Source organism: Peromyscus californicus, unplaced genomic scaffold (assembly GCF_007827085.1).
Source record: "Peromyscus californicus insignis strain IS unplaced genomic scaffold, ASM782708v3 Scaffold_5__1_contigs__length_169319896, whole genome shotgun sequence".
In the NCBI taxonomy this organism is placed as follows: Eukaryota; Metazoa; Chordata; class Mammalia; order Rodentia; family Cricetidae; genus Peromyscus; species Peromyscus californicus.
The window spans coordinates 69,870,903-69,897,124 of NW_026294573.1; the positions used below are offsets into that span (position 1 = coordinate 69,870,903).

Here is a 26,222-nt window from a genome sequence, read left to right on the forward strand (position 1 = left end):
CAGTACTTTGACTAACCTGAAATCTGGAATTTGCAATTTGTCAGGTTTACTCACAGGGAAGGCTTTTTTTTTTTTTTTGAACCTTCAGTAGTATAAAAAGTGTTTCTGGCTGGGGAGATGACTCAGTGGATAAAATATTTCCATGCAAGAATGAGGATTTGAGTTTGGATCCCCAGGACCCATGTGAAAAAAAAAAAAAATCCAGGCAGCATTGGAGGTCTCCCGTGGTCTGAGAACTGGGAGGTAGAGGCAGAGTTGTTTGGCTAGAATAGCTGGGGGTCCATTAACTCTGGGCTCAGGTAGAGACCTTGCATCAATTAAAAAAAAAAAAAAGCAGAGATCTGTCATGGTTAACAGCCAATGTCAACTTCAGGCCTCCAAATACATGGGCACACATACACTCTTACACACATGTGAAGACACATATACACATATCATACCAACCATCCATACAAATGCAAAAAAGTTTTCAGTAAATGGGAAAGGTGTCAAAAAAGCTTGTGCTTTTCACATAGGTAACAATAGGGTAGTTTGCAGCTCTTACTCCAGAATCGAGTAACTGATTAAATTAAGCACTTATTCTGATAGCTGTTTGTCTTAGTTTCTGTTGTTTTGAAAAGACATCTTGACCACAGCAACTCTTATAAAGGAAAACATTTAATTGGGACTGACTTACAGTTTAGGGCTCTAATCCATTATCATCGTGGCAAGAAGCATGGCAGTGTGCAGACAGACATGGTGCTGGAGAGGTAGCTGAGAGTTTTACATATGGATCTGCAGGCAGCAGGAAAAGAATTGGCTTGAGCTTCTGAGACCTCACAGCCCACCCCCTAGTGGCACATTTCCTCCAACAAGGCTACATCCACTCCAACAAGACCACACCTCCAAGTAGTACCACTCTCTATGGACCAAGTATTCAAACACATGAGTCTATGGGGATCATTCCTATTTGAACCACCACACTATTGGAAATACAAAAATATAGAGATTAGTGTACAGACATTAAATAGAATACGAACTTGTAATCAGAGTAGTTTTGTATGTCTACTGCTCATAGGCATTTTACAAATGTTTGCTATAGCTGACATTTCCAAGGGGTTAGAACAGCTCAAAGAGGTCAAAACTCAACCTAAGATCTCATAATTAAGAAAATGAAAGTGTTTATTCAAGAGCATTATTTAAAATGCCACTATGAAATGTTGGAAGCACAGCTGTCTGAGCTACTTAATCTGAAAGCATACAACTGTTGCCTGTCCGACATAATTATTATTAGAACCTAAAAGTGGGACTTAGTGCAGGGGACTTCCTTACTTTTGGCCTATGGATTCCCAGGTTAGATGTCCATGCTGGCTCAGTTTATAGACTTCCTGAAAGGAGAAAACATTGGTTTCCTGAGCCTCTTTCTTATCCGAAAATGGGAGACTCTGAAAGCATCTGTGGAAAGGACATGTTTTCAGCTCAAGGAAACAGGGACATATGACTGATATTTCACAAATAGTCCTATTTTATACATTAAAAACGATGTGCATAGTGTTTTGTTCTCAGGAAGAGTCATTATTACAGTAGACTTAATTACAAGTAATACTTAGATGCAATTTTGTTTGTTTTTCAAGACAGGGTTTCTCTGTGTAGCTCTGACTATCCTGGAACTCTCTAGGTAGACCAGGATGGCTTCTAATTCAGAGCTCTACTGCCTCTGCCTCCTGAGATTGGGACTAAAGGTGTGCATCACCATACCTGGAAAGATACAATTGTATTAACAGCTGTTAGTGAACAGCACATTTTATTTATTTACTTTAAACTTTGGCTGTTATTATTTTTCAATTTATTTTACATACCAACCACAGTTTCTTCTCCCTTCTTTCCTCCTGTTCCCTCCACCACCTCCTTCTACCCCACTATCCACTACTCTGAAAGGGTAAGGCCTCCCATGGGAATCACCAAAGCATGGCATAGCAAATTAAGGCAGGACCAAGCTTCTCCCCTCTGCATCAAGGGTGAGCGAGGCATTCCACCACAGGGAATAGGTCCCAAAAAGCCAGCTCATGCACCAGGGACAGATCCTGGTCCCACTGCTAGGGGCCCCACAAACAGACCAAGCTACACACTGTCACACCCACATGTAGGGGGCCTAGTTTAGTCTCATGCAGGCTCCCTGGCTATCAGTCTAGATTTCGTGAGCTCCCTTGAGCTCAGGTCATCTGTCTTTGTGGATTTCCCCTTCATGATCTTGACTCCCCTTGCTTATATAATCTCTCCTCTCTCTTCAACTGGACTGACTCCTGGAGCTCGGCCCAGTGCTTGGCTATGGATCTCTACATCTGCTTCCACCAGTTGCTGGATGAAGATTCTATGATGACAATTAGGGTAGTCACCAATCTGATTCCAGGAGAGAGTAGGCCAGTTCAGGCCCCCTCTCCACTATCGCTGGGAGTCTTAGCTGGGGTCATCCTTGCAGATTCTCAGGAGTTTCCCTGGCACCAGGTTTGTCCCGAACCCCACAATGGCCCCTCTATCCATATATCTCTTTTCTTGCTCTCCTTCTCTATCCCTCCCCCAACTCAACCATCCTGATCCCTCATGTTCCCATTCCCCATGCCCTTTATCCCCTGTGCCCCTGTGCCCCTAGTTATCCATGATATCTCATCTATTTCCGCTTCCTAGGACGACCCATGCATCTCTCTTAGGGACCTCCTTGTTACCTAGTTTTTCTGGGGCTGTGCATTGTAGCTTGGTTATCCTTTGCTTTATATCTACTATCCACTTATGAGTAAATACATACCGTGTTTGTCTTTCTGGATCTGGGATACCTCACTCAGGATTTTTTTTTTTTCTAGTTCTATCCATTTGCCTGCAAATTTCATGATGTCATTGTTTTTTCTACAGCTGAGTAATACTCCATTGGGTAAATGTACCATATTTTCTTTACCCATTCTTTGGGTTGAGGGGCGTCTAGGTTGTTTCCAGGTTTTGGCCATTATGAATAATGCTGCTATGAATATAGTTGAGCAAGTGTCTTTGTGGTATGATTGAGCATCCCTTGGGCATATGCCCAAGAGTGGTATCATTGGGTCTTGAGGTAGATTGATTCCAAATTTTCTGAGAAGTCACCACATTGAATTCCAAAATGGCTGTACAAGTTTACAATCCCACCAACAGTGGAGGAGAACAGCACATTTTAAATAGTCAGACTGTTGCTTTTATTTGTAGATTACAACTTAACCTGCATTTTAGGTATTTCAGTGGTAAATATATTTAAGGGAATATTTGAGGGTCGATTCTGTCTGAGGAGCATGGTTACTTTTCTCAATCAGGAAAATGATGTGGAATATGGCCAAAGCTTTAATCTTTCCTCCTTCCTTCCTCCTCCATTTCCAAATTCTTTTGTAGCCAAATTAATTTTAGATAAGTTTTGATATTTTATCATATACAGTCTTCATATGTGATATTTTATCATCTGGAGGCTCACAATGACAGCTACATTAAAGTCTCGGGTATTGTGCTTTAAAACCTGGTGTTAGCAGGCACAGAGAGAAAACTTACAGAGATTTTACTATTCTAAAATAATTAATAAGTGTTGGTATATACCAGCTGAATCTGAGGGGTTTGAAGTGCTCCTTGGAAACCATTGTGAAGAGTGGGCTTAGAAAGTGAGGGTATACTTGCCAATAGCCCCTCCACCCCCTCCCAGTCCCTGCGTGGCCTTTCTCTGAGCTGACCTGGAACTCAACCAAGCCATTAGTCACCACAATCATAGTACAGGAGAGAAAACAGCCACATTAACTACCACTCTAATGTGCTGTTTTCTTACCAGACAACTTCTGATCAGAAATATGAGCCTGCCTTTTCTTGAGTTACTTGTAAACTTTCTCTTTACTCCTATCCAGATTCAGCAAAGGGAAATCATGAAAGCCACAAACTGAATTTAGAAGCGCTGATTGATGAGGCAGGATAAAAATATCTAATTACGGGCAGTGTTTTATAGCTCAGGGTAACTACGTAGGCGATATGATAGACGATACTCTTGATAATTTTTGTAGAAAAGATTCAATAACTGTAGAACCATTTTGGAAAGATAATGGACAGTGTTTGAGATCGAGTTACTCTTAAGAACTAGAAGGAAAACCCTAGAAAATGTCCTCGGAAGAGTTTTATAAACTTGAGGTAGTTGGACAGAGAGAACCTTGCCTCCTGCTCCACCCCAGTTTCCTAGGTCCATAGTGTTCTTCAGTGAAGGGAAGTTTGTCTCTATTACTACCTTTTAGGACTCCAGTGAGGAATCTCTCAGTTAGAGCTGAAAAGCCACATATTGTTCTGCCTCAGGACTGGCACTTCCATCTCACCAACGCAATGAAAATCCTGTCACTGAGTAGGCAGCCACGGAATGACAGACATCTTCAGTACCAGCCCCCTCTCATGCAGCTACAAACCATTACAGACCAACTGCCAGCTGTGTTTCTGTGTCTGTGGGGATGTGTGAGTCTCCATGCATTTTATAAGCACCAAGGACACAGTGTACCCAGGCTCCCTGGGGAATTGCCTCATTCCAGGCAGGCAAAAGGGCAAACAGCAGGAGCCAGAAGTAACTTCTCTAGAGAATTCATTTCCAGTGTAGGAAGTACACCTGAGACTTATGTGCCACAGAGTTTATCCTTCTGTGTCTTTGAGGTCTCCCAAGAAAACACAGTGGCAGGAGTGAGTGTTTTGTGGGCTCCTGGCTGCATCTGGACTCTCGGATTGACACATTTATCTGCCAGAGCCACCCTCGGAAGAATCCCTGTGCCTGGTTCTGTCCAAGAAATATGTGTGGCATCTGGTATTTTGGCCCTTAACGTTGAAAATATGGTAGAGCACAGGGGCAAACTGCCCAACAGCCCAAATTCCTTTGAGTTTCACTAGGGAGTGAGAGAACAGAAGAAAGTAAATCTTCATTCTTAGAAGTATTTCCTGAGTCAGTATGCTGATGGGAGTTGACTTGACAGCAGGGTCCTGTTCTATAGGGGTGTGGGTGGGAAATATGTGAGATGAGGGCCAAAGACGAGGTATCAGAACCATATTTTAATGTTTATCCTGGATTCTTCAACAAAAACTTGATGAAGGTGGAGGACAAAGGACATAAAGTGATACAGTGACGATAAGTAGAATTAATTTATCTGATACACTTTAAACATGTCCTGCCAGCTTGATGGTTGAATGAAAGCAGCAGCCCTAAGTTGTAAGAAACTCAGAAACCAGCGATTTATGTGGACCAACCCCGGCGAGGCCACAGTGTGTCAGCTGTAGGTGTGCTGAGGCTTCTTCCAGCTCTAGAATTGACATCCTAGTGAAGTCCAAGCAGGGAATAAAGGAATTTAACTCAAAAACACTACAAATGGCAATTTAAATGTGGAACTCAGGAAGTCGAAGTAAGTCCTTATAAAAACAGTACTTTGATGTTTGGGGGTGTCTGTAATTTAGGAAAGAAATACATGTGTTTTTGAGAATGCCTCTCATCCAGGCAACCATCTAAAAAAATGAATGTAGACACACATGTAGACCAAACACCCATACAGAGAAAATAAAAATAAAAGGGAAAAATAAATAAAAGTCAATTCAAAACCTGCTTCCAGGTAATCTGAAAGTTATAGCAAAGTTAATGAATGTTTGTTAGTTTGAATGTGTTTGTTGTATAAACATATCAATAATTAATAAAATGTTCAAACTTTATTTTCCATATTTTTTTTTTGTTCTACGTGGGATCTTTGTCTCTCTAAAAAGGGGAGAAGTCTTAAGAAAAGGAAGGAGGTCAATAATAGTAGGAAATTTCTAAGAGATGGAATGAAATAATACTATTTTTATTCAAACTTCTTTAAAGCACTGGATTCTCAGTTAAAGCAATAGTTTCTGTCTATGAACTTGTTTATGTAACTACATTAATACAGTTTCCTATGGTAATGTCATATGTTATAACTTCATTATATTGCTTTGACATTTGAATATATGTGAAAGATAATGAATTTCTTTTAATTGAAACAGGTTTATGTTTTGGGTTGCCCATCAATTCCTTGAATGAGATTTTTAAATGTTTGTGTTGCGTTCACATCTAGAAGCGAGCTGCAGCAGCAGGAGGGCCCAGCCTACTGTGGGTGATCTGAACCTGGGAAGGTTGTCTTGGGTTGAATAAGAGCAGGCTGAGTGGCCATGGAAAGCAAGCCAGTAAGCTGGATCCCTCCATGGTCTCTGTTTCAGTTCCTGCCCTGACTTCCCTTCATGATAGACTATAACCTGCAAGATGAAATAAACCTCTCCACGTTCACTTTGGTCATAGTGTTTTCACCACAAATAGAAAGCAAACTAAAATACTAGAACAGAGCATTTTCATTTGCTAGTTACTATGAGATCTGCGTTGTGAGGATGATTTGCTGTTTGAAGCATGGATAGATTCTTTACTGTGTAAGTTCTGTGCCTGCATACTTCCAGAACAGCTTGTCAGAAAGCAAAATTGCCAGTTAGTACCTGCTCCTCAATAAAACCAAATATTCATATTCTGTTTATTTTTCATTCCTTGTGAAAAAGTATTATCAACTCATTGTTGGGGGATCGTACGGTCACAGGTAAAGTCTTCAGAGACTTAGTAAGGATTTTGGAACTGACATTATCATAAACATTTACAGAAAGCACACAGACCTAAAATTATAAATACTGTTTTAGTTTTCCTAAACAAATACAAAGATAGTAGGGTTGTCAATTAAAAGCTCACTTAAATTTTTACTTAAATTTGAATTTCATATAAACACCTAATTAGATTTTAGTATACACATCTCTGAAGTATTGGAAGAGATATACACTTCAAAATTATTTATTTTCTTATAATTCAAATTTAAGTAGGCATTGTGTTTATTATATTTGTTCAATCTGGCTGTGCTCAGTTAAGATGCAAAATTAAAGAATGCAGTGCTCAGTGGTTCTTCTCCCCTCTGGCCTGACTGTGTTTCACTGTGAGCATTTTTATAAAAACCATGGAAAAAGTTTTTATAAATATGTACTTTATGCTTCTTACAAATATGTCTCTATTTGTCTCTACCTATAATACATTTTATATTCTCTTATTTTATACAGGTTGTAACAACTTAATATACCATCTTACACATTTTTTTTAAAAAAAAATTGGTACCTCTACCAATAAGTGAAATGTAATTTTATTTTCAGTGTAATATGGAAAATAGATGGTAAAAGCTGCATTCAGCAGCACATACTTATCCTTGGTAGGCTGAGGGAAGAGGATTAAGAGCTTGAGGACTACATAATGAGATTGAGGTTGGCCTGTGCTACATGTGAGAACCTGAGTAAACAAATAGGGGCGATATGATAGAGTGTGGGCCTGGAAATCAGGCAGAGTAGATTTCAAGTACAACTTCCCGCCCTCAAGAGCTCTGTGACTTTGCAAAGCCCTCACACCTTTCTTGTCTGGAAGGTGGGAGAACAGTATATGGGGCACCAAAGGGTACTGTGGGCAACAAGATAGTCAGAATCCTTCTGAATACCAAATCCACCGAGTGATGATTGATGTGCCCTGTTCTTCCTCGTGCGTGGCTACAGACACAGACCTTAGGTTCAGTGATAGCCAGATGGCAATACAGCAAAAAGTAGAACACGTGGTGATTGGATGGGGAGCCACTACTTCTGTGACTCTCCCTGTGTTGGCGGATTAGTCCAGCACTTGAAATGCAACAGCCATGTTTTGAATGTTAGTATTAGTAGGCTTACTTTTTCTTGAGGAGTTTTCTTAAAATACTGCATTTTAAAAGTGATTTGTTTAAAATATGTGAATGTCATGTAAGTGATGAATGTTATCTTTCTTTGACAGGACTTACCAATATGTTCTAAAGCTACATAGTTCTGACTTGTTCAGATTGTTCTGACAGCTAGCTGTGTTGAATGTATATTCGAGTCTATTTAATTTTAGACTTTATTTACATTGAGTTTAGTTTTCTTCATTGGTTTAATCTTGTATAGGTGTGCTGGTTAGTTGTTTTTTTAAAGTTTTTTTAATCAACTTGACATAAACTAGGGTCATGTAGTAAGTGGAGGGACTTTTTCTTGATTAATGATTAATGTAGGAGGGTCCAGCCCACTGTGGGCTGTGCTACCCCTGTGCAGATAGTCCTGGATTGCATAAGAAAGCAAGCTGAGCCAGCCTTAAGAGCAAGAGAGTAAGCAGCATTCTTCCATGGCCTCTGCTTCAGTTTCTGTCTCCAGGTTCCTGCTTGAATCTCTGCTCTGACTTCCTTCAGGGATGGACTTTGTTAGGGAAACACAAACCAAATAGACCCTGCTCTTCCCAAGCTGGTTATGGTCAGTGTTTGGTTACCACAGCAACAAAGAGCAAAGCAGGAGATCAGGGAATGCTTTACATGGCAATTTTACCATCGAAAAGGGGAAACTAGGATGAGGTGAATTTTTCTCCTGTTGAGAGGCAGCATTTTGTAGTGGTTGAGCTGTGCACTCTAGAGCCAGACTGTGTGTTCGCAGCTTGACTTCATACTGGTGATGTCAACTGAGGCAGGGGACTTACCCTGTGTCTGCTTCCTCTTGTTATGTGTGAGTGGACTGTGAGGACTAAGAGAATAATTGAATAATGTGCTTTGAATGGTGCCCAGCATGCTGGGGGCTTTTTACTTGCCTGTGTAATTGCACAGTTAGAATAATGTTGAGCTGTAAAAAGGGAGGGATAATTGAAAGGTGAGTAGGAGAATTAGGGTCAGTAGTTTGGAGGGAGTAGACTTGATTTTTTTTCATACCCCCAAAGTTCTGTTCTTACAGGTTTGTTTATAAATAGAAATGGATTTTTTGGGATATTATCCTGTCACAGTTGTTGATATATAAATCCCTTGGAAACCTCTGAAGGCTACGTTTTTATTTTAGGGACATCAGAGTGGGCCAACTGTGGAACTGCTTTCTGTTGTTTTGTTTTAAATTTCTAAGTAATGCTTTTATCTGCAAACTACTGTCTGTGGCTTGCCCCTGAGCTGTCTTCCTTTTTGACACTTATGGTAAGTGCTCTTTGGTTGGGGAGCCTGAGGTTCTGTTTCTCCATCACTGGCTTGTTGCTGAATGTGGGCAATAGTATTTATCTCAGTTGGGATCTGCTTTGCAGATTCTTCATAAGCCTGCTAGCCTTGGAGCATGTCCTTAACACTGCCCATATTTCTCTGAGTTTTCATAGGGTACTTGTATTGTCCAAGACTTTATTGAGTATACCAATAGCATTTTTTCTTTCAAAACCTTTTTCATGTTACTTATTTCTAAATATACTCAGATTCAGAATAGATAAGTAAATTAACAAGGGATGTTAAGTTTATATTCTTTTATTTGATTTTTTTCATACAGTATATTTTGATCATGTTTTACCTCCTTCAGCTCTGCAAGTGAGCACACAGTCACACACAAAATCCACTAAACAAAAATCAAGCTAACAAACAAAAGACCAATAAGACCAAAAAAAAAAAAAAATCAAAACAAAGCAAAATGAATCAAAAAAGCACACAAAACCCATGAAGTTCATTTTGTGTTAGCCAGCGATTCCTGGGTATGTGGCCTGCCCTGAAGTGTAGTTGCCATGCCCAGGGACAGTCCATTGAAGAAAACTAATATTTTTTCTTTGCCAGGAGCCATCAGTTGCAAATAGCTTTGGTTAAGTATGGGTCCCTGTGACTCCTTCCCTCTTCTAGTTCTGCGACCCCGTCCAGCATGAGCCTGTGCAGACCTCGTGCCTGCTGCAGCTGTCTCTGTGAGCTCCTATCCGTCCTGTTGTGCTCAGAGGATGCTGTTTCCTTGGAGTCATTCGTCCCTGCTGGCTCTTACAGTCTTTCTGCCTCCTCTTCTGCATAGATCCCTGAGCCTTGAGTGGGGAGGGCTTTGATGAAGACATACCATTTAAGACAGAGTGTGCTCCAAGGTCTCTCCCTCCCACTGTCCAGTTGTGGGTCTCTGTGTTAGTTACTGTCTACTGAAGAAAAGCCTCTCATCTCAGGAAGAAGGTAGTTTTTGAAGGGCTGATTGTGTAGAATGCACAGACTTCTGCATTTGATCTCCAGCAGCATGGAAATCAATAAATCAAGGGGTTATTTTTTTGAAAGGGTATCTAATAATATGCTATTTTATGAAGATGATTCAAATTTCTTTGTAACATTAAAATATTTGTGATTTATTTATAAGATCTCCCTGCAGCATTTGTAAACTAAAACTTGCCATGATATCCTTTTTATTTGTTGTAGAACACATAATAAGTGACTTTGTTCGCTGGACAGTTGAGATTGAGATGCTAGGCCCATTGTTTATAGTCACATAGCTATTTTGATTTCGATTCTAGGTCTGAGCCAGGGTCTTCTCTTGATACTGGGGAACTGTTTCAAGGAAGCACCAGTCTTTGTGATATCTTTCTACTTAGAATGGAGCTGGTATTGTCAGAGTAATTTCCAAATAGGAATACAGAAAGTAAACACTGCCCTCTGTTATTGCCCAGAGCAAATTGCAGGCATTGGTGTTCTATGCAATTGTTTGACCACATTATGTACTGCCTGGTATTCTAAGTGTAGTTTCCTGTAGAGAGGTGGTTGGGCCAATTGGTGATTCTCAGAGTAATGACCTGTTTTTTCAAGACCAAGAATGAAGAACTTTGTTATTTATTTTCATATATGTTGTAATATTTTATATTTTAAGGTAGCATATAAAATAATATGCTTCACTATGGCATTTTTGTACATATGCCCTTATACTGTGTGATATTATTTGGTCAATAACACTTGTTGTTTTGTGGTCAGTAACAACTTGTTCTACTTTTTAAAATGAAGAAGAATCGTATAGACTCCTTTTGGCTCTGGACCAGGGACTGGCTCTCTCCTGGAGACTCTGTCCTTCCGTAGTGAGGAGATCAAGCTGTGGAGGTGGCTGTGAAGAATAGCTAGGGGATAAGGTTGGAGATGGTCAATGACAGTGGCTTTGCAGATTTGTGTCCATTATTTCAAGGGGCTTAGTGAAGGAAGTGTTACCTTAGCAAAAGACTTGTGTCAGTTGAAACAATTGGGAACATTTGGGGGTTGGCGTTTTGTTTTGTATTGTGTTTTTGTTTTTTGTTTTTTGAGGGAGAACATTATAGTCAGGAGACATTTTGAAAACCTTTGAAAATGTAACACTGTGCTTTTTTTTATTTATTCAGTTTATAACCCTTGTACTGTGGTGGTGTCATAGTATATTTTCAGAGGTGTGTGTATTGTCTTCCCAGTTAGTGCTGTGAGCATCTGGGGTAAGATAACAGCTTTTCACAGTTTGTTCACAGGATTTCTTCAGTGTACACAGTGAGCCCTCTTGTTCTGTGGTGTGAGGGTCTTGCTGTTAATTCAAGACACCAGTGGTCCACCTTGAGAGGCTCCTAAGGAAATGCTTTGGACACTTTGCCATCTTGTTTAGAACAGAACTTTCTTTCCTTCTTTTTATTGCAAGTATTATAGAAAGTTTTAAAATGATTCCTTCACTGCATATGAAGAAAACTGTTAAACTTAAGTCAATATAATTTTAATAAAAGAATTATAGTAGCACCAAGCACTTTTTAGTCTTTCATTTCTTATTATAACATAATGACTCCATTTTATTTCCTTTCTCCTCAGAGTTTTATTTTAGTTGGTGTTTTGAGTCATTATAGAGAACACTGAACTCTGAAAAAGATGCTAGAAACCATAGGTAAGACTTTTCTCCTTGTTTTTGTCAGAATTGAACATGCTAACACTGCTCTTTCAGTATGCTGTGTTCTACATAGCTACAGTAACATAGTTTAAATTTTTTTATCCAGTAGCATTAACTAGACAGTGGATTTCTGTGTTTGTGGAAATGTATTCATGTGGTTATAAAAAACAAACCATTCATAATAAAAAATAAACATGTGAGATAGTCTATAAATTACGAGTTTTAATAAGCTTCATGGAAGCCCTGTTTTGTTTTATGAATACAGTCATGGCTTTTGAGTATCACTAGAAAGCTTAACAGGAAGTTAGTACTGAAGCCTTCCTGTTAGTGCAGGTCAGGTGCTGCTGAGTGCTTGGTTCTGCCCAATAGGACTGTAATCATCTCTCAAATCCATTTCAAAGAGTTTAATTTCTGCATGAGAATTTGGGCTGAGAGATCTGGATTTCCATTGCAATGTATTACTCTCTTTCCCAAACCACAGTGTAGTTTTAGAAACGATTATAGAAAGCTGTCGTGTGTGGCACCCACTGCAGAATCTGCCTTCTCCAGGTCGCTCTCGGGAGACAGTACTGAAGGGCATGTGCACTTCACTCTGGCACTAGGACAATGCCTCAACAGTTACCAGTTTTGAGGGATTAGGACAATAAAGGGAAAAAAGAGCTGTTCGTGACATTGGACTTTTGATTCTGTTCCTACTCGGATCATAAAATTCTGTGTGGATACATTTTCCATGCCCCATTCTGTGTTGAAATAGGCAAGTTCCTTATAATACAGGAGAAGGAAAGGGAAAGTATGGCTTCCATTAAACCATTGCTTTCTGGATTTTATTGTCAGCAGTTACTAGTTATTAAGTAGCACAACTTTTAAAAATTGATGTAGATATTAGTAATGGATTTGTGTTCTGAGTTACCACGGAAAACAGGACACAGAACAAACAAAATTTTCATGTGTGTCTTTATCATTCTTCACTTAGAATTTCTGCAGGAACAATATTGTTTATTTCAGCTTGTTTTTGTGTATGTCCTCATTATTGATATGATTTTGTATTTAATTACCCAGTATCTGTGGAATGCCAGATGTGGTGCTACAAGTACTGTCTCTGGTGATCCCTCTTTTCTGATTACTGTGCTTGGCAATAGATGCATGTGCTGTCGTCATGACTGGGTTGTGACACATTTGAACAATCTCCATTTGAAGAAACAAATTTGACTCAAAAATTGTAACAACCTGTGTTTGTATAATTCAAGGTGTGTTGAAGTTCACTGGTAGAAACATGTATGTAGGTTGCTAGGACTATTAGGGCATACTGTGACAATGCTCTCTTCCATAACGTATCTGATTTGTAACATGTTTAATAGTAATTTGAATTATATTGGTTGGGAGCATTTGTAAATATGCGATTTAATTTTAGGGTAGAGCATTCCAAGAGTTGAACCAGGACTTTTGAAATATCTATTATTTAATACTCCTAAGTTATCAAGTATAGAATACTTTATTTTTTAATATGTGAAATTATTATATTTTGGAGATGATTCATCAGCGGCATTCACATCCACTTATTAATGGGTTAATTATCCATTTTTTCTTATGTGTAAAAATAATTTCATATATCCTTTTTTTAGAAGAAGAGATTTAGATCTTTAAGGCCATGCAAGGCTTTATGCGATTTTCACAAGAGCTGAAACATCTGGCACTGAGTTCAGTTACACATCATTTGTGTCAGTTTCTGTGACTTTACAACTATTTGCCTAAGTGTGTACTATACCCTGTTCCTGCTCTTGAGTGAATTTCATTGTAAGAGACTTAAAGGCTTACAGTGAGAGGTTGTGGTCTCCCTTTAGGTACTAATTCTATTGAAGCAGCTGGATTGTTTTGAAGCATATGTAAATATGCTACTTAATTTTGAGAAAAATATCTAAACATTAAAAGAGTGTCCTTGTACTGAATTAAAAATACGTACTGCTGTATAGTTTTGCACTCAGTTAAAATATGACAAGGCTAGGCACTTAGGGGGAGTTGTTTTAGGATTTCTAAAGGCGCAGCGTCTGTCTTCATAGATTTGACAAGTCTTTTGAATCCTGTTATTGACTGGTGCTTCTCTTTGGAGTAGACAAAACCAGAGCCCTGCAGGCAGCAGAGCGCTTGCAGAACAAGCTCAAGGAACGTGGGGATGTTGCAAATGAAGACAAACTGAGCCTCCTGAAGTCTGTTCTGCAGAGCCCACTCTTCAGTCAGATTCTGAACCTTCAGACTTCTCTACAGCAGCTGAAAGACCAGGTAGGATGTCAACCCCCAAGGTGGCCCTCATGATGTGTCCTAAAGATCTTGTGAAAGGCTTGTGCTTTTCCACAGGCTGGCTTGTCTATGCATTAATAAATAATGAAGTCACTTAAACCACTCACAGACATTTAGACTCACTGTGGCTTTTTCCCTGCTTGTTATTTTTGTCCCCGTTGTTGTGGATGATGTGACATTATGTTGAAAGCTCGTGTGGATGCTTAGACACGAGCTCCTACAGGAGGAAGGCTGATGAAAATGTTTGGGCTGGGTGGCTGCAGAATTGGTTTTCATCATCACTGAGCCCTGTTGTTATGTGATCTTGCTCATTCAGATTCAGACATCCAGTACAGCTACAGGATTTCAGAGTAGCACGAATTTGTATGTTTAATCATGTGTGTGAGGAAAGGAAGTCACCTCTATTTTGACAGCAAAAGGATAATTACATTGTCATCAGTTAAAGGAACTGCAATTCTCACTTCTTAAGAGTGTGCAAGTAGCACTTGCTTCCATGACAGCATCAGATGGTGATAAACATTAGGATTTCTAAATGTAACACCACGTTTTTATTCTCTGTAAAAATTATGAACATTAAAAAGTTTGAACGTTTATATTAAAACTGAAAGCATATCACATGACAGAATGAAAACCAAAGTCAGATGTTCTTTGAACTTACTTAATTTAATCACCATTTCACAGGTTTTAAAAATATTTTTAAAACAGTTCTTATCCTCTCAAGGTTTGAAGTCAATTTAATTATGTTCTCAGGTTTTTAGAATTAATTTAATGGTTATGGATGACTTGCTAGCAAATATTCTGCCTTAAAAGGATAAAAATGAAACTTAAAAACTAGTTTCATAATTCAGTGAACGAACAATTCTAACAGGATGGATGTTCCAGATGCCAAGAGATAGAGAGTAGGGCAGCACGCTTGTTGTCCTCCAACCTAACCCAGATTCTGGGTTTGAAATGCTTTTGAAATTCCCCAGAAATAAAAATCTTCAGAAATATTTTTTTATTGGGCTGAGGAGATAGATCAGTCAACCGAGTGTCCCGTCTCCAGGACCCTGTATTAACAAACAAACACATGAAAACAACAGCCACAGACAAGCTGGGTGTGAGTGCTGGGGAGAAAGAAACAAAGGATCCTGCATGCACATACACCTGCACATGGTAATGTGTAGACACTCATGCACCCCCACCAACTATTTTCTGTTGTAAAATTTCAGCTTAATTATTTAAAAAGTCATGGTTGTACATTTAAAAAAGAGTTTTTGTTGTATGTATGTGTTTCTCTTCTTGATAATTTATTGTAAAGATTGGTTTTCAATATTAATGGATTAGCAACCTTTTGGAGAAATTAGTGTCTAGAATATAAGCATAAATATGGTATGAGAAATTATCTGTTTTTTTTTGGTTTCTTTTCCAGAGTGTAAGGAAATTGAACAGAGGTCTTCTTAGTGTACTGTGTGAGCACATAGTTGAAATGAATGGAAAATTAAGTCCTATACCCAGTGTTAAAATAAGCTAGTAGTCAAGCAAAGTAGCTGGATCTCTGTCTACTAGCCAGCCTTCTGCAGGGAAGAGGGTTTGTGTCCACTGTGTCTGATGAAAGGACTCCAGTGGCCTAGAGGTTGCACTGGTTCTGCTGGTTCTTTTGTTTTTCCTTTTTTCTTTCTTGATATTTTTTTGTTCAATGTTTACATGTATTTTCCTGAGTATATTATGTGGACCATACATATTCAGATGCACCACAGAGGGCAGAAGAGTTTTACGAGGTTATGTGCTGCCAATTATGGGTACTGGGAACTGAACCTGGGTCCTCTATAGGAACAGAAATGGCTTTTGACCACTGACCCATCTCTCCAGCCCCAACAGTGCTACTTCTTATAAAAACAAATCTAAAAAGTGAGACAATTTCTCATCATATTTCCCACATATGGGAAAGAATAAGGTTTGGGTTTATCAGTCAACAAGAACAAAAACAAACAACAACAAAAAATGAAGACAGAAAATGTGTTACTGGGAGTTGGTTAGAAAGGTCTGAGGATTGAAGATGCTAACACTCAAAGTGAACTTGAGGAAGTGTGTAAGACAAATGCTGGAGACTTAGAATTAAACAATGGACTCCCGGATTTTAAACCAGGTGTCTGAGGAGAGATCAGTGTCCCTTGGTACTGCTCTCTAAGGGGGCACAAATTGAAAGATTCTGAACGTGACAAAGCTAACAGAACCCTGTTTTAACTGACAAAATGAAGAGCATTTCCTGGGATGACATGGGAATAGCCATCAAACAGCATGAATTCTACACATTGAGTAGGGGAGAGAGGTGGCTGTGGAGCCTAGAAACAAGTAGTAATGACCACTCTGCACATCTGCAATTGTGGGACCCAAAGGTGAACACAGAAAGAGTAAGAACTGTGTACTTTCACTAGATAATATGCACCAAGGCAGTAAAGAGCTTGCTATATAAATGTAGGAACCAGAAGTTGAGAAGTTGATCCCCAGAATGCATATAAAAAGATCAGTCATATTGGGAGGCACTTATAATCCAAGCCTGGGGAGGCAGACACAGGCAGAATCTTGCAGCTCACCAGCCAGCCAGCCTGGGCTAATCATTTTGCTCAGGCCAGTGAGAGACCTGTCTCCAAGAACAAAGTAGATTGCTATTAAACAGGACATTCAAAGTGGATCTCTGGTCTCCACATGTGTGTATATTAGAATATACTCATACACATGAGTATATATGTACACACAAATTATATGACAATCTTATGCATTTGTTTCTAACACTCAACTCAAAAGAAAGCACATTACCACAGTCCAGGTGTTCGTTTGTTTATTCATTCATTTATTTATTTATTTTTGGTTTCTCAAGACAGAGTTTCTTTGTGTAGTTTTGGTGCCTGTCCTGGATCTCGCTCTGTAGACCAGGCTGGCCTTGAACTCACAGAGATCCGCCTGGCTCCGCCTCCCGAGTGTTTGGATTGAAAGGCATGCACTACCACCACCTGGCTCAGGTGTCCTTTTATGGATGACAATTCATGCTTTTCCCCCTGAAATCAAGTCAATATCTTACATGAATGAATAGTTTATTTCCTGAGACCCAGTTGTAAAGTTAAAGAGCAGAAACAACATATGCCCAATCAGGAGACGCAAGTTAATTTAGGTGATGAGAAAGTGGCTCAGCAGTTACAGCTACTTGCCATTCTTCCAGAGAACCCAGTTTAGTTACCAGCACCCATTCACAACTAAAGTAACTACAGCTACAGGAGATCCAGTGCACTCTTCTGGCCTCTGTATGAACATATATGGTGTACATTCACATAACCATACACATAAATTGTTTCTAAGTGGAAATAGGATGTACCTCTAAGGCTGTGTGGAGCTACACAATTCATATGAAGCCTGCTGGGAAATCTATTGAGTATTGTAGGGAATCTCCCATTCTATGACCAAACATAGCCTGCTGTGATTTTTGCTACTTATGTAGGAAAATCTCTGATACTGTAGAGGATACTGAGACAGATTATTCCATAGGGATGTAAGCTTATTTAACTCTATAGACGGATCGACAGATGACAGCATGGACAGAGCTCTGAGAAGTGTTCAGGTCCCAGCACCAGAAATAGATAGCATGATGGGGATTCTGAAGAGAGACAAATCAGGCTACACATGGATCTTCTTACATATTTATGAGGATAGGGGATGTTTTGTGGAACAGTTCTGCAGTCAGTCTGTTGAATTCCCAGGCAGGAGGCAGGGTGCGGGATGGGAGCAGGATGTGTGTCCATCAATACCTCCTTTGATATAAACCTACTTCTTAGGTACCAGGAAGTCTTTTAACTAGGAACTCACAGACAGTGCCTCAGTAATAAGGCATCCATGAAAGGCGGGAACTATTGCAGACTATTGTGTCCTGAGTAGCCGCTGGACTCTACATTACATTCTTACAGTACATGTTCAAGATGAAGTTGTGAGGGCCTTGAATTCTGCTGCCGTGTCTTAGATAGATTTGAACTTGTGTTTCCTTGGCCATTTGTCCTGTAGAAGAGAAAACTAGTAGAAAAGGAGGGAGATGGGTAGCTGTGCCCTGTTTGTCACAGGGGCCCAAGAGGGTAAGTGATACCTTTATAATGCAGAGCTACAGGTAGATGGAGGTTTTTTCACTGCCTTTGGGATCTGCAGCCTGTTTTAGATCTCTGGTTTGTTTCTTTCAAGGATAGACTTGATGCTTGTGTGTCTCTCAAAGGTTGGTGACTTTTCCCAGGACTTTGAGATTTTGGATTTGCATATGTATTCTGTGAAGTTTCTCCAGTCTAGTATAGGTGCATGCTATCTTTACCAATTCCTTTTATTTACCAGTTTCTAAGTCCTGGTCCTTTTTATTTTTTATATGAGTCTAGTAAAATTTCAATAATTATATTATTTTCTATTTTAAAATTTAATTATAAATTTCTAGACATTATTATGTTAAATTTAAGAATACTAATTCATGAATGTTTATAATTTAATAATGTAAAGAATAAAATTTTTTCATGCTTTTAATCCAGTGACCATACAAGTTAACCTTTGCTAGTTTTAATTTGTTACCTTATACCTATCTTATATTTTCAATGTACAATATATGCACAGTAGGTGGAAATTACTGCTTGCATCTTTTTTACTATTGCCAGCACCCCCCCATGCCCAATATCATTCTCTGTCTTTTAGAAAAGCAGAGGAAGTGAATAACTGAAAAGCTTGAGGTATATATGGCATACTGAAGAACATGATCATATTGTTGCATTAATGACAGATGCTGACATGCCTTGTTGAATTAAACCTGCAATTTTTCCCCTCCAATCCTTCTCATTACTTCTATTCAATGATGTTTAATTTTTCCAATTTGCTTCTACAGTATTAAGATTGCCCTTAGAAATCAAACTGTTTCCCTTTGGCAAATTAAACACTTGACAGGTGTGTAACTGAGAGGGCAAAGAAGCCGTGCCCTGAAGGGATGTGCTATTTAAATATTGTCAAAAATATTAGCAGGTCTGAGAGTATAATTGATGCCTCTGTTTAACTCTGCCACATTGTGTATTGTTCTAACGCCAGCTAAAAGGATGTATGCTATTAAACCTGAATAATCTCTAATCGCTCCAGCTCATTTCCTATTGCATGATTCTTGTTTAAGTGAAAAGGAACTGCGACTGTGTGTCAATGATCTGTCAAATGCAGGTTCTCAAGAAGTGTCCTCACTGTCACCTAGTCATCACAGCTATTAACTACAGGGTTTAATGCGTATTCATGAAAAAATCTAGCTATTGTGGGAGAAATAAACACATTAGCCGTTTAATAATAGAAACTTGTCAGCCTTGAGGATATCGGATTTGCATATTTATTCGGTGAGGTGGCCCCAGTCCAGTATAGATGTGGATGCTGCTTTCCTGATTAATTAATTGCCTTACTTTATGAATGACCATGGCCACTAAATCAATCCCCTATGCTACTTGTAGGAACACTGTGAATTAAAATTATTAATTTTAAATAGAAATTTAGGACCAGGGCTTAGAAACTGGCATTGGCGAGATTATTTTTAAACCATGGCAACAGAGACTAATTCTAAGATCGGAGAAATAGTGTGGCTAGCTCAGGTTACCAAGCATGCTTCTCTGGGAAATGAGCCTTGGGCCAGGAATATAGGGGGCCACATGTTAGGGATCTTGTTAGCGTCTGTGGCATATGGTGTTCTGCTGCAGTGGTGGTTAATATATCAAGGATCCTAGTTCGTCCACTCCCACTTTCAAAAACATGTTGTTGAGTACACGTTTTATTTAGATGTGTAATGTACATGTAGATAACCTAAGATAGACTTCTCTTTGAAATTTAAAATATCTTTTGAAATAACTGAAGAGATGCTAGGCTTTACATGGGGTAAGAGTTGGCAGTTAGAGCAGTTAGATCATTTAAAAAATCACTTTCATTTTTGAAGTGCCATCTGCATACTGTAATATTGTTTGTACATATTTCTGTATTTGTAAGTTTTACCTGTTTACATTCTGAACCACTCCTATGACAAACAAGTGGAACAGTGGACAGCAGTGAACACAAATCCACACACACTGAAAATATAGAAGTAACCTGTGGACACCTGAGGACCTTGGTTTATAAAGCCCATATCATTGCATTTCAGTTCCTACGGGTTGGGGCAAAACCAAACCAAATGACGTAAGAACTGGGGTTATAAACTTCTTATTGTGAGGCATTCATTGAATTAAAAATTTCCATGGCAATGAGAGTTTTTAGCACAGTAATGGTTTTATAAAGCATTTATAGGCATTTATGCTGTCTTTTTGAATATCTAGAATCAATGAAAACCAAGTAAATAGTAAGATAGAGTTCTTACTATCTCAAGGGGAAAACAGAACACAGGAAAACAAAGTGGCAAATGCTATAATGGAAAGTATTACTTAGCTTTGACTAAAGGAATAGTCGCCGCTACAAGGGACAGTATTTAAGATGGATCATGAAAAATGAGTACTTTTCTGCAGAGGTGGGGGAACAATTTCAGATGGAAGGAAGAATAATTACATGTGTAAAAAGTGCTTTTTAAATGGGGTAGATTTTGGGAAAGTCATTACATACTCATCAGTGCCTAGCACAGGCTTGTCCTCCCCCACTTAGAACTGCTGGGTTTATTAGTCTGCAGGGCCCAGATTGAGAATCCCTTGTACAGAAGAGCCACATGCACACCTTTATTTTCCAAGGTCCCTTCATAATAAAATCTCGGAGAGAATAGGGATACAGGAGACATATTTCAGCATAATAAAGTCAATCCATAGGAAGCACACAGTCAATATCATCTCAAAAGGAGAAAAACTCAAAATTAGGAATAGGACAATAGTATCTACTCTCCTCCTTCCTATTCAGCATAGTACTTGAAGTCAGAGTTAGAGCAATAAGAAGTGAAGGAGATAAGAGGGATACAAATTAGAAAGGAAGGCAACCAAAGTTTCCTAATTAGCAGATATACTATACGTAAGACCCTAAATGCTCCAGCAGAAATGTCTACTATTTGTGGTCTTAGCCATAACAAAATTAAGGTAAGAGTTTTAGTAACATTTTGAATGTAATTTTACAATATATGAATTGTGCTCCAAAGGAATGTTATTTTTCATATTCTTGATGATAAGAATGCACCGTCACATCTTAATTTAGTAGTGGCCTTCCTTATGAAGGGTACATGAAGTCACACTAGGGATAAAGGTAAATGCTGCATGTACACCTTAGAGAGTTGCTTTGGTTGTCTGACATGAGCAGATTCATGCCTAGAGTCTACTCTGTGCATAGATATCTGTAAAACTGAAGAATCAAGTTCTTATCCAGATGTGGAGATACAGTGCCTTTAAGTCACAGCATCATCAGCTCTAATAACTTCTTATGCTTTGGATTGATGGAAAGATACCGTCTGGGGCTATGACTCAGGGGACAGAGCACTTGCTTCTCAACTGCAAGGACCTGAGTTTGGATCCCCCAAACCTTCACACAACCTGGATACGTTAAAATGTGTCTCAGTCTCAGCGTTTCTGAGGAGGTGGAAGGTGGAGACAGGAGAAGCCCAAACAGCTCAGGAGCCAGCTACCGTAGCACACACAGTGGCGGAGAACACAAGACTGTGTCTCAAATAAGGTGAAAGACAAAGATGGACAGCCAAGGTCTTCTGACCACCACATGTACACACACACACACACACACACACACACACACACACACACACACACACATACACACACACTTTTTTAACAAAAGAGGGACGAGAAATTTTGGTACTTGGGCATCTAAAATATTTTAGTATGGGGTAGGGGCGGGGAGGCAAGTGTGTGTATATGCCATGGCATGTGTGAAGAGGAGAGAAGACAACTTTGTGAAGTCAGTTCTCTCCTTCCATCTTCATGTGTTTTGAGTATTTGATTCATGTTACTAGATGTAAGTGACAAAAATGTCCTCACTGTCTTGCTGGCCCTGATACATACATACATAAACACACACACACACACACACACACACACACACACACACACACACGCACACGCACACGCACATGCACATGTACACAGAATTTATTATTGTGTGGAAAATGGACATGGGCGTATGTGGAGGTCAGAAGACAACTTTGTGGAGTTAGTTCTCTCCTACTTCTGTATGAGTTCTGTGTGGGTTCTGGGGATCAAACTCCGGTCACCAGGTGTGTAGGCTGGCAGCTTTACCCACTGGAGCATCTCACTAGCCCAGTACCTGAGCAGTTTACTATGTGATTTGACCTTGGTAATCTGAAAGATGCTATTTTGTGGTGTTTCTCTTAAAGAGTGGAAATGTTGGTATTTCCCCAGCTTTATTTATTACCTAACAAATTTGCCCCGTTCCTTCATTCTAATTGGCGATGAAATGTCCATTCTGCATTTGTAGGCTGCCTGCTAGCAGTTAAAGTGAAATGACTATCATTTCCTAGGAGTGTCTAGTTAAGTTAGGACTTGCTCTTGTGGAAGATGGAGGACAAAAAGAAAAAAATATATCTTGATCCCATTAACAGAATTATCCAAAAAAAAAAAAGCAATTTTCCCCAGTGTTCATTGCATATGAAAGTGGAAAAATATTTTTCTTGCTTCTGAAATAATTTTAAGATAAAGCGTTGTACCTGGCTAAGGTGAACATATATCTGTGGTTGCAAGGAGATAAGGGAGATAAACGGGATCAGAATGCATGGTATGAGATCCACAAAGAATATCTATTAAAGTTTAAAAAAAAAAAAACATCTGTGGTATTTCTTGAAATTCTGATGTACATTATATAGAAGTTAAGAGAATGAGTATTTTTTCACTTGTCATAAAGTTAGTTTACTGCAGAAATTTCCAAATACTTTGTTTCAGTACAATACCAGCTTTAAATGCTTGTTCTTAGCTAAGTGGTAAATGCAGAGGCACTGAGTGGACGGAGTTGTTGTTTTCTCTGACCAAGAAAGCACTGTTCAAATGGCTCAGAACTGAATTCAAATCCAGCCGCGTTTTGCTGTTGAAATTTCCTGTGCTTCTGAAACAACAAATCGTGATAATTATATGACATTTTGTGATGAAGATAAAACTACAGAGAATCAAAAATGTAAGTGAAGAGGGCTTACTGCTCTTCCAGAGGATTTGAATTTAGTTCTCAGCACTCACACCAGATAGCTCAAAGCTGACCTGTAACTCCAGGTCCAGGGACTCTGATGCCTCCTTGTCTGTACATGCACCTGCATGCAGAGTGCGCATAGACCCACAGATGCCTCCTTGTCTGTACATGCATCTACACATATGGTGCATAGAAACTTACAGAGGCCTCTTTGTCTTTACATGCATCTGTACACGTAGTGCACATAGACCCACAGGGACATCCTTGTCTGTACATGCACCTGCATGCATGGTGCACATTGACCACAGAGGCACACACACATACACATAATTAAAGATAAACCTTAAGAAAAGAATTTAAGAACAATATTGACTTTTGAATCTATAGCAACAACAATTAGCTTTAAGAAGCATTTAAATGCCTGGACCTTGGATTACTTAACTGGTGTGTCAGTCGGCCTTATTCCCATCTTGTCCAGTGAGGAGGCTGGAGCTTCTCCAGGTTGTGAGTCTTACTCAAGACCATGTAGATATACATAGTTGACTGAGGAGGAAAGAGCAGCTCTGTCTTACCTGAAAGTTTGCCTCTAAGTTTCCATTATTTCTGACTTTGGTTCTTCCTGTAAAAGAATGAATGAGACTTAAAGAAAAATTGAAAACAAATGTCATACCTGATATTTAAAATTAGATTAATTAAGATTTGCAATTACTATGAAATTCTCTTCCAAAATTTAATCATTCTTCTAATTATAAGACAGACGTTTCACCCTAATTTTATTTATATTTATTTTTTCTAGATATTAAAGGTCTGCTCAGTGGAATGGGTTAAAATGATGTGGGGATGGAGAGACAGTGAGGTGGGAATGGTATTGGTTTCTCTGGGACTCTGCCCTCCCAGCTGCATTTGTCTGCACGGTTACTTTGTCTTTTCTCTCTGAGCAAGCTGAGAACAGTTAATAGTTTCATTTGTCTTCTGGAGATGTGAGAATGATGGGAAAATGACTGTTAAGCCCTCATGTCTTTTCTAAACTCCAGTTTGCCTTGGCATGGCAAGGGATTAATTCCTTTAATCTTGATACTTTTGTTGATGTAGAACATTTGAGTGTACTTTGATGGTAATATTTTTTGTCAAGATACATTCCTTGAATTTTTCCTTTGAAAATTTGGCTGAGCAAACACATTTTGGAGATTTAAATGAATAAATGCTATCCTGAGCTGTGCATGAACATGTGCAGACTGCTGTGTGCTATTATCCTTGAGTTGGTCCTAGCACACACCAAGAAGAGCTTTGTAGCCACAAAATGTAGTCAGCAGTCAGGTTGGCTGGAAGTCCATTCTCTGTGCCTGTTTATCTTTAAATACTTTATATCTCATATATACTCAAGCTCCAAGATGATTGCTTAGCTAATTAACATTTAAATACTATTAAACATTTGAAGTATCATTCTTTTTTCCAAGAGAGAATTTTTAACATAAAAAGACGAGTAACCAGTGTTCCTTGGAGATGCTATGTTTTCTCTGAGTAGACACTTCCTTGAAGAACTATCTAGCGTGGTTTCATCATCGTCATGGTGGTGAACTGTTAGAATCTTATTCTGTGCCAGGACATACACTGGGTACAGTTCTGTGTCATCATCATGGCAACCTTAGAAAGCAGATGAGAGGGTATTCCTCACGTTCTGAGAAGGATATGGGGGCACAGTGAGATTACATGACAGAGCTGCTATCTGGACCCAGCAGACTAAGGCCAGGACCCAACTCTTGACTGTAGAGCTTCCTGTTGTTTATGTTTTATTGACTTCATAAATTATTGAGCATAATTTAAGGATTTCCTCATGACTTGAGGGCCCTTTAGGATTATTTATTTTCAGATTGTTGTAGTGTGATTTTGTATTATTTAGAGATAGAATGAGATTTGTATTCTGTTACTGATAGGTTTTAGTAAGTGATCTTAAGACTTTAATTGTATGATCTACACACACACACACACACACACACACACACACACACACACACACACATCACCAGTTTCACCACCACCACCACTACTACTACCACCACCACCAGCACCACCAGCACCACCAGCACCACCACCAGCACCACCATACTTCTTCGATGAGCCCTTCTCTCTCTTTACTCAAATAATGGGACTTAAATGAAATGAACCTGAAAGGCCTAAAGAATAAGCCCAATTCTTTATAGCACTAGTAAATATTAGCCTTCTGTTTTATTGGCTAACTTTTCTTACTGAAATTTAATATTCTAAGGCAACAGTTTTCAAACATTTTGATTTCATGATATGTCCTTAAAATTTATGAAGCACTCTGGTTAGGAAATGGTTCAGCAGTTAAGAGTGCTTTGCAGTCATGAGAACCAAAGTTTGGATTCCAGCACTCATATAGCAAGCCCTGCATTCTTAAATGCCTACAGCTCCAGTTCTTGGGGATCTGATGTCCTCTTCTGGCCTCTGTTACAGTGGTGCAGGTCCCTGTACAAACAGATACACATCCTCTCACACAGACACATACACATGCACACACACATAAATAAATCTTTAATAGTATTGATAAAGAGCTACAAATATTTTTATGAATTTTACTCCCAAGTATTGAACATAATAAAAATTAAAGTTGTGAAATGCTTTAAATATTTATTAATTCATATAAAATAATCATGGAAAATCCACTTTATATTTAAAAATTAGTGAGAGTAGCAACTTTGCCTTATGTTTTTTTGCACATTGCTCTAATACTTGATAGAAGAAAGTTGGATTTTCTTACTTTTGCATTGATTGATTCATTGATTGATTTTTTGGTTTTATCTAATATATATGGGAAAAATTGAGCTTGCATGGCTGTGTACACTGAAAAAGGAAAATAGCTTTTTAATTATTGTAGCCATTCCAAAAGCAAGAAAAGGTAGTCAGATTTGTATATTAGATTCTCTTTTGAGAAATCAGAGGCTGTGCTTTTCCCATTTTATTTATGAAACTATAAAACTTTTAAATGTGTAATCCATATAAATGATTCAAAAGTATCAGAAAAATTGACAAAAACTGTTAACTCTTCTTTTATTTTA

The 26,222-nt window shown here is 38.8% G+C and overlaps 1 protein-coding gene across 16 annotated transcripts in view; it reads left to right on the forward strand.

The window, feature by feature from the left end:
* The window catches only part of Mpdz (multiple PDZ domain crumbs cell polarity complex component), a 175,362-nt gene that overhangs the window by 11,734 nt on the left and 137,406 nt on the right, over positions 1 to 26,222 (forward strand). For all 16 annotated transcript variants that reach the window (XM_052714985.1, XM_052714990.1, XM_052714983.1 and 13 more), the window contains exons 2-3: positions 11,646 to 11,718; positions 13,832 to 13,998. In XM_052714985.1, the coding sequence (XP_052570945.1) occupies positions 11,703 to 11,718; positions 13,832 to 13,998 (183 nt within the window). In that variant the 5' untranslated portion in view covers positions 11,646 to 11,702. The remainder of the gene's footprint in view (positions 1 to 11,645; positions 11,719 to 13,831; positions 13,999 to 26,222) is intronic.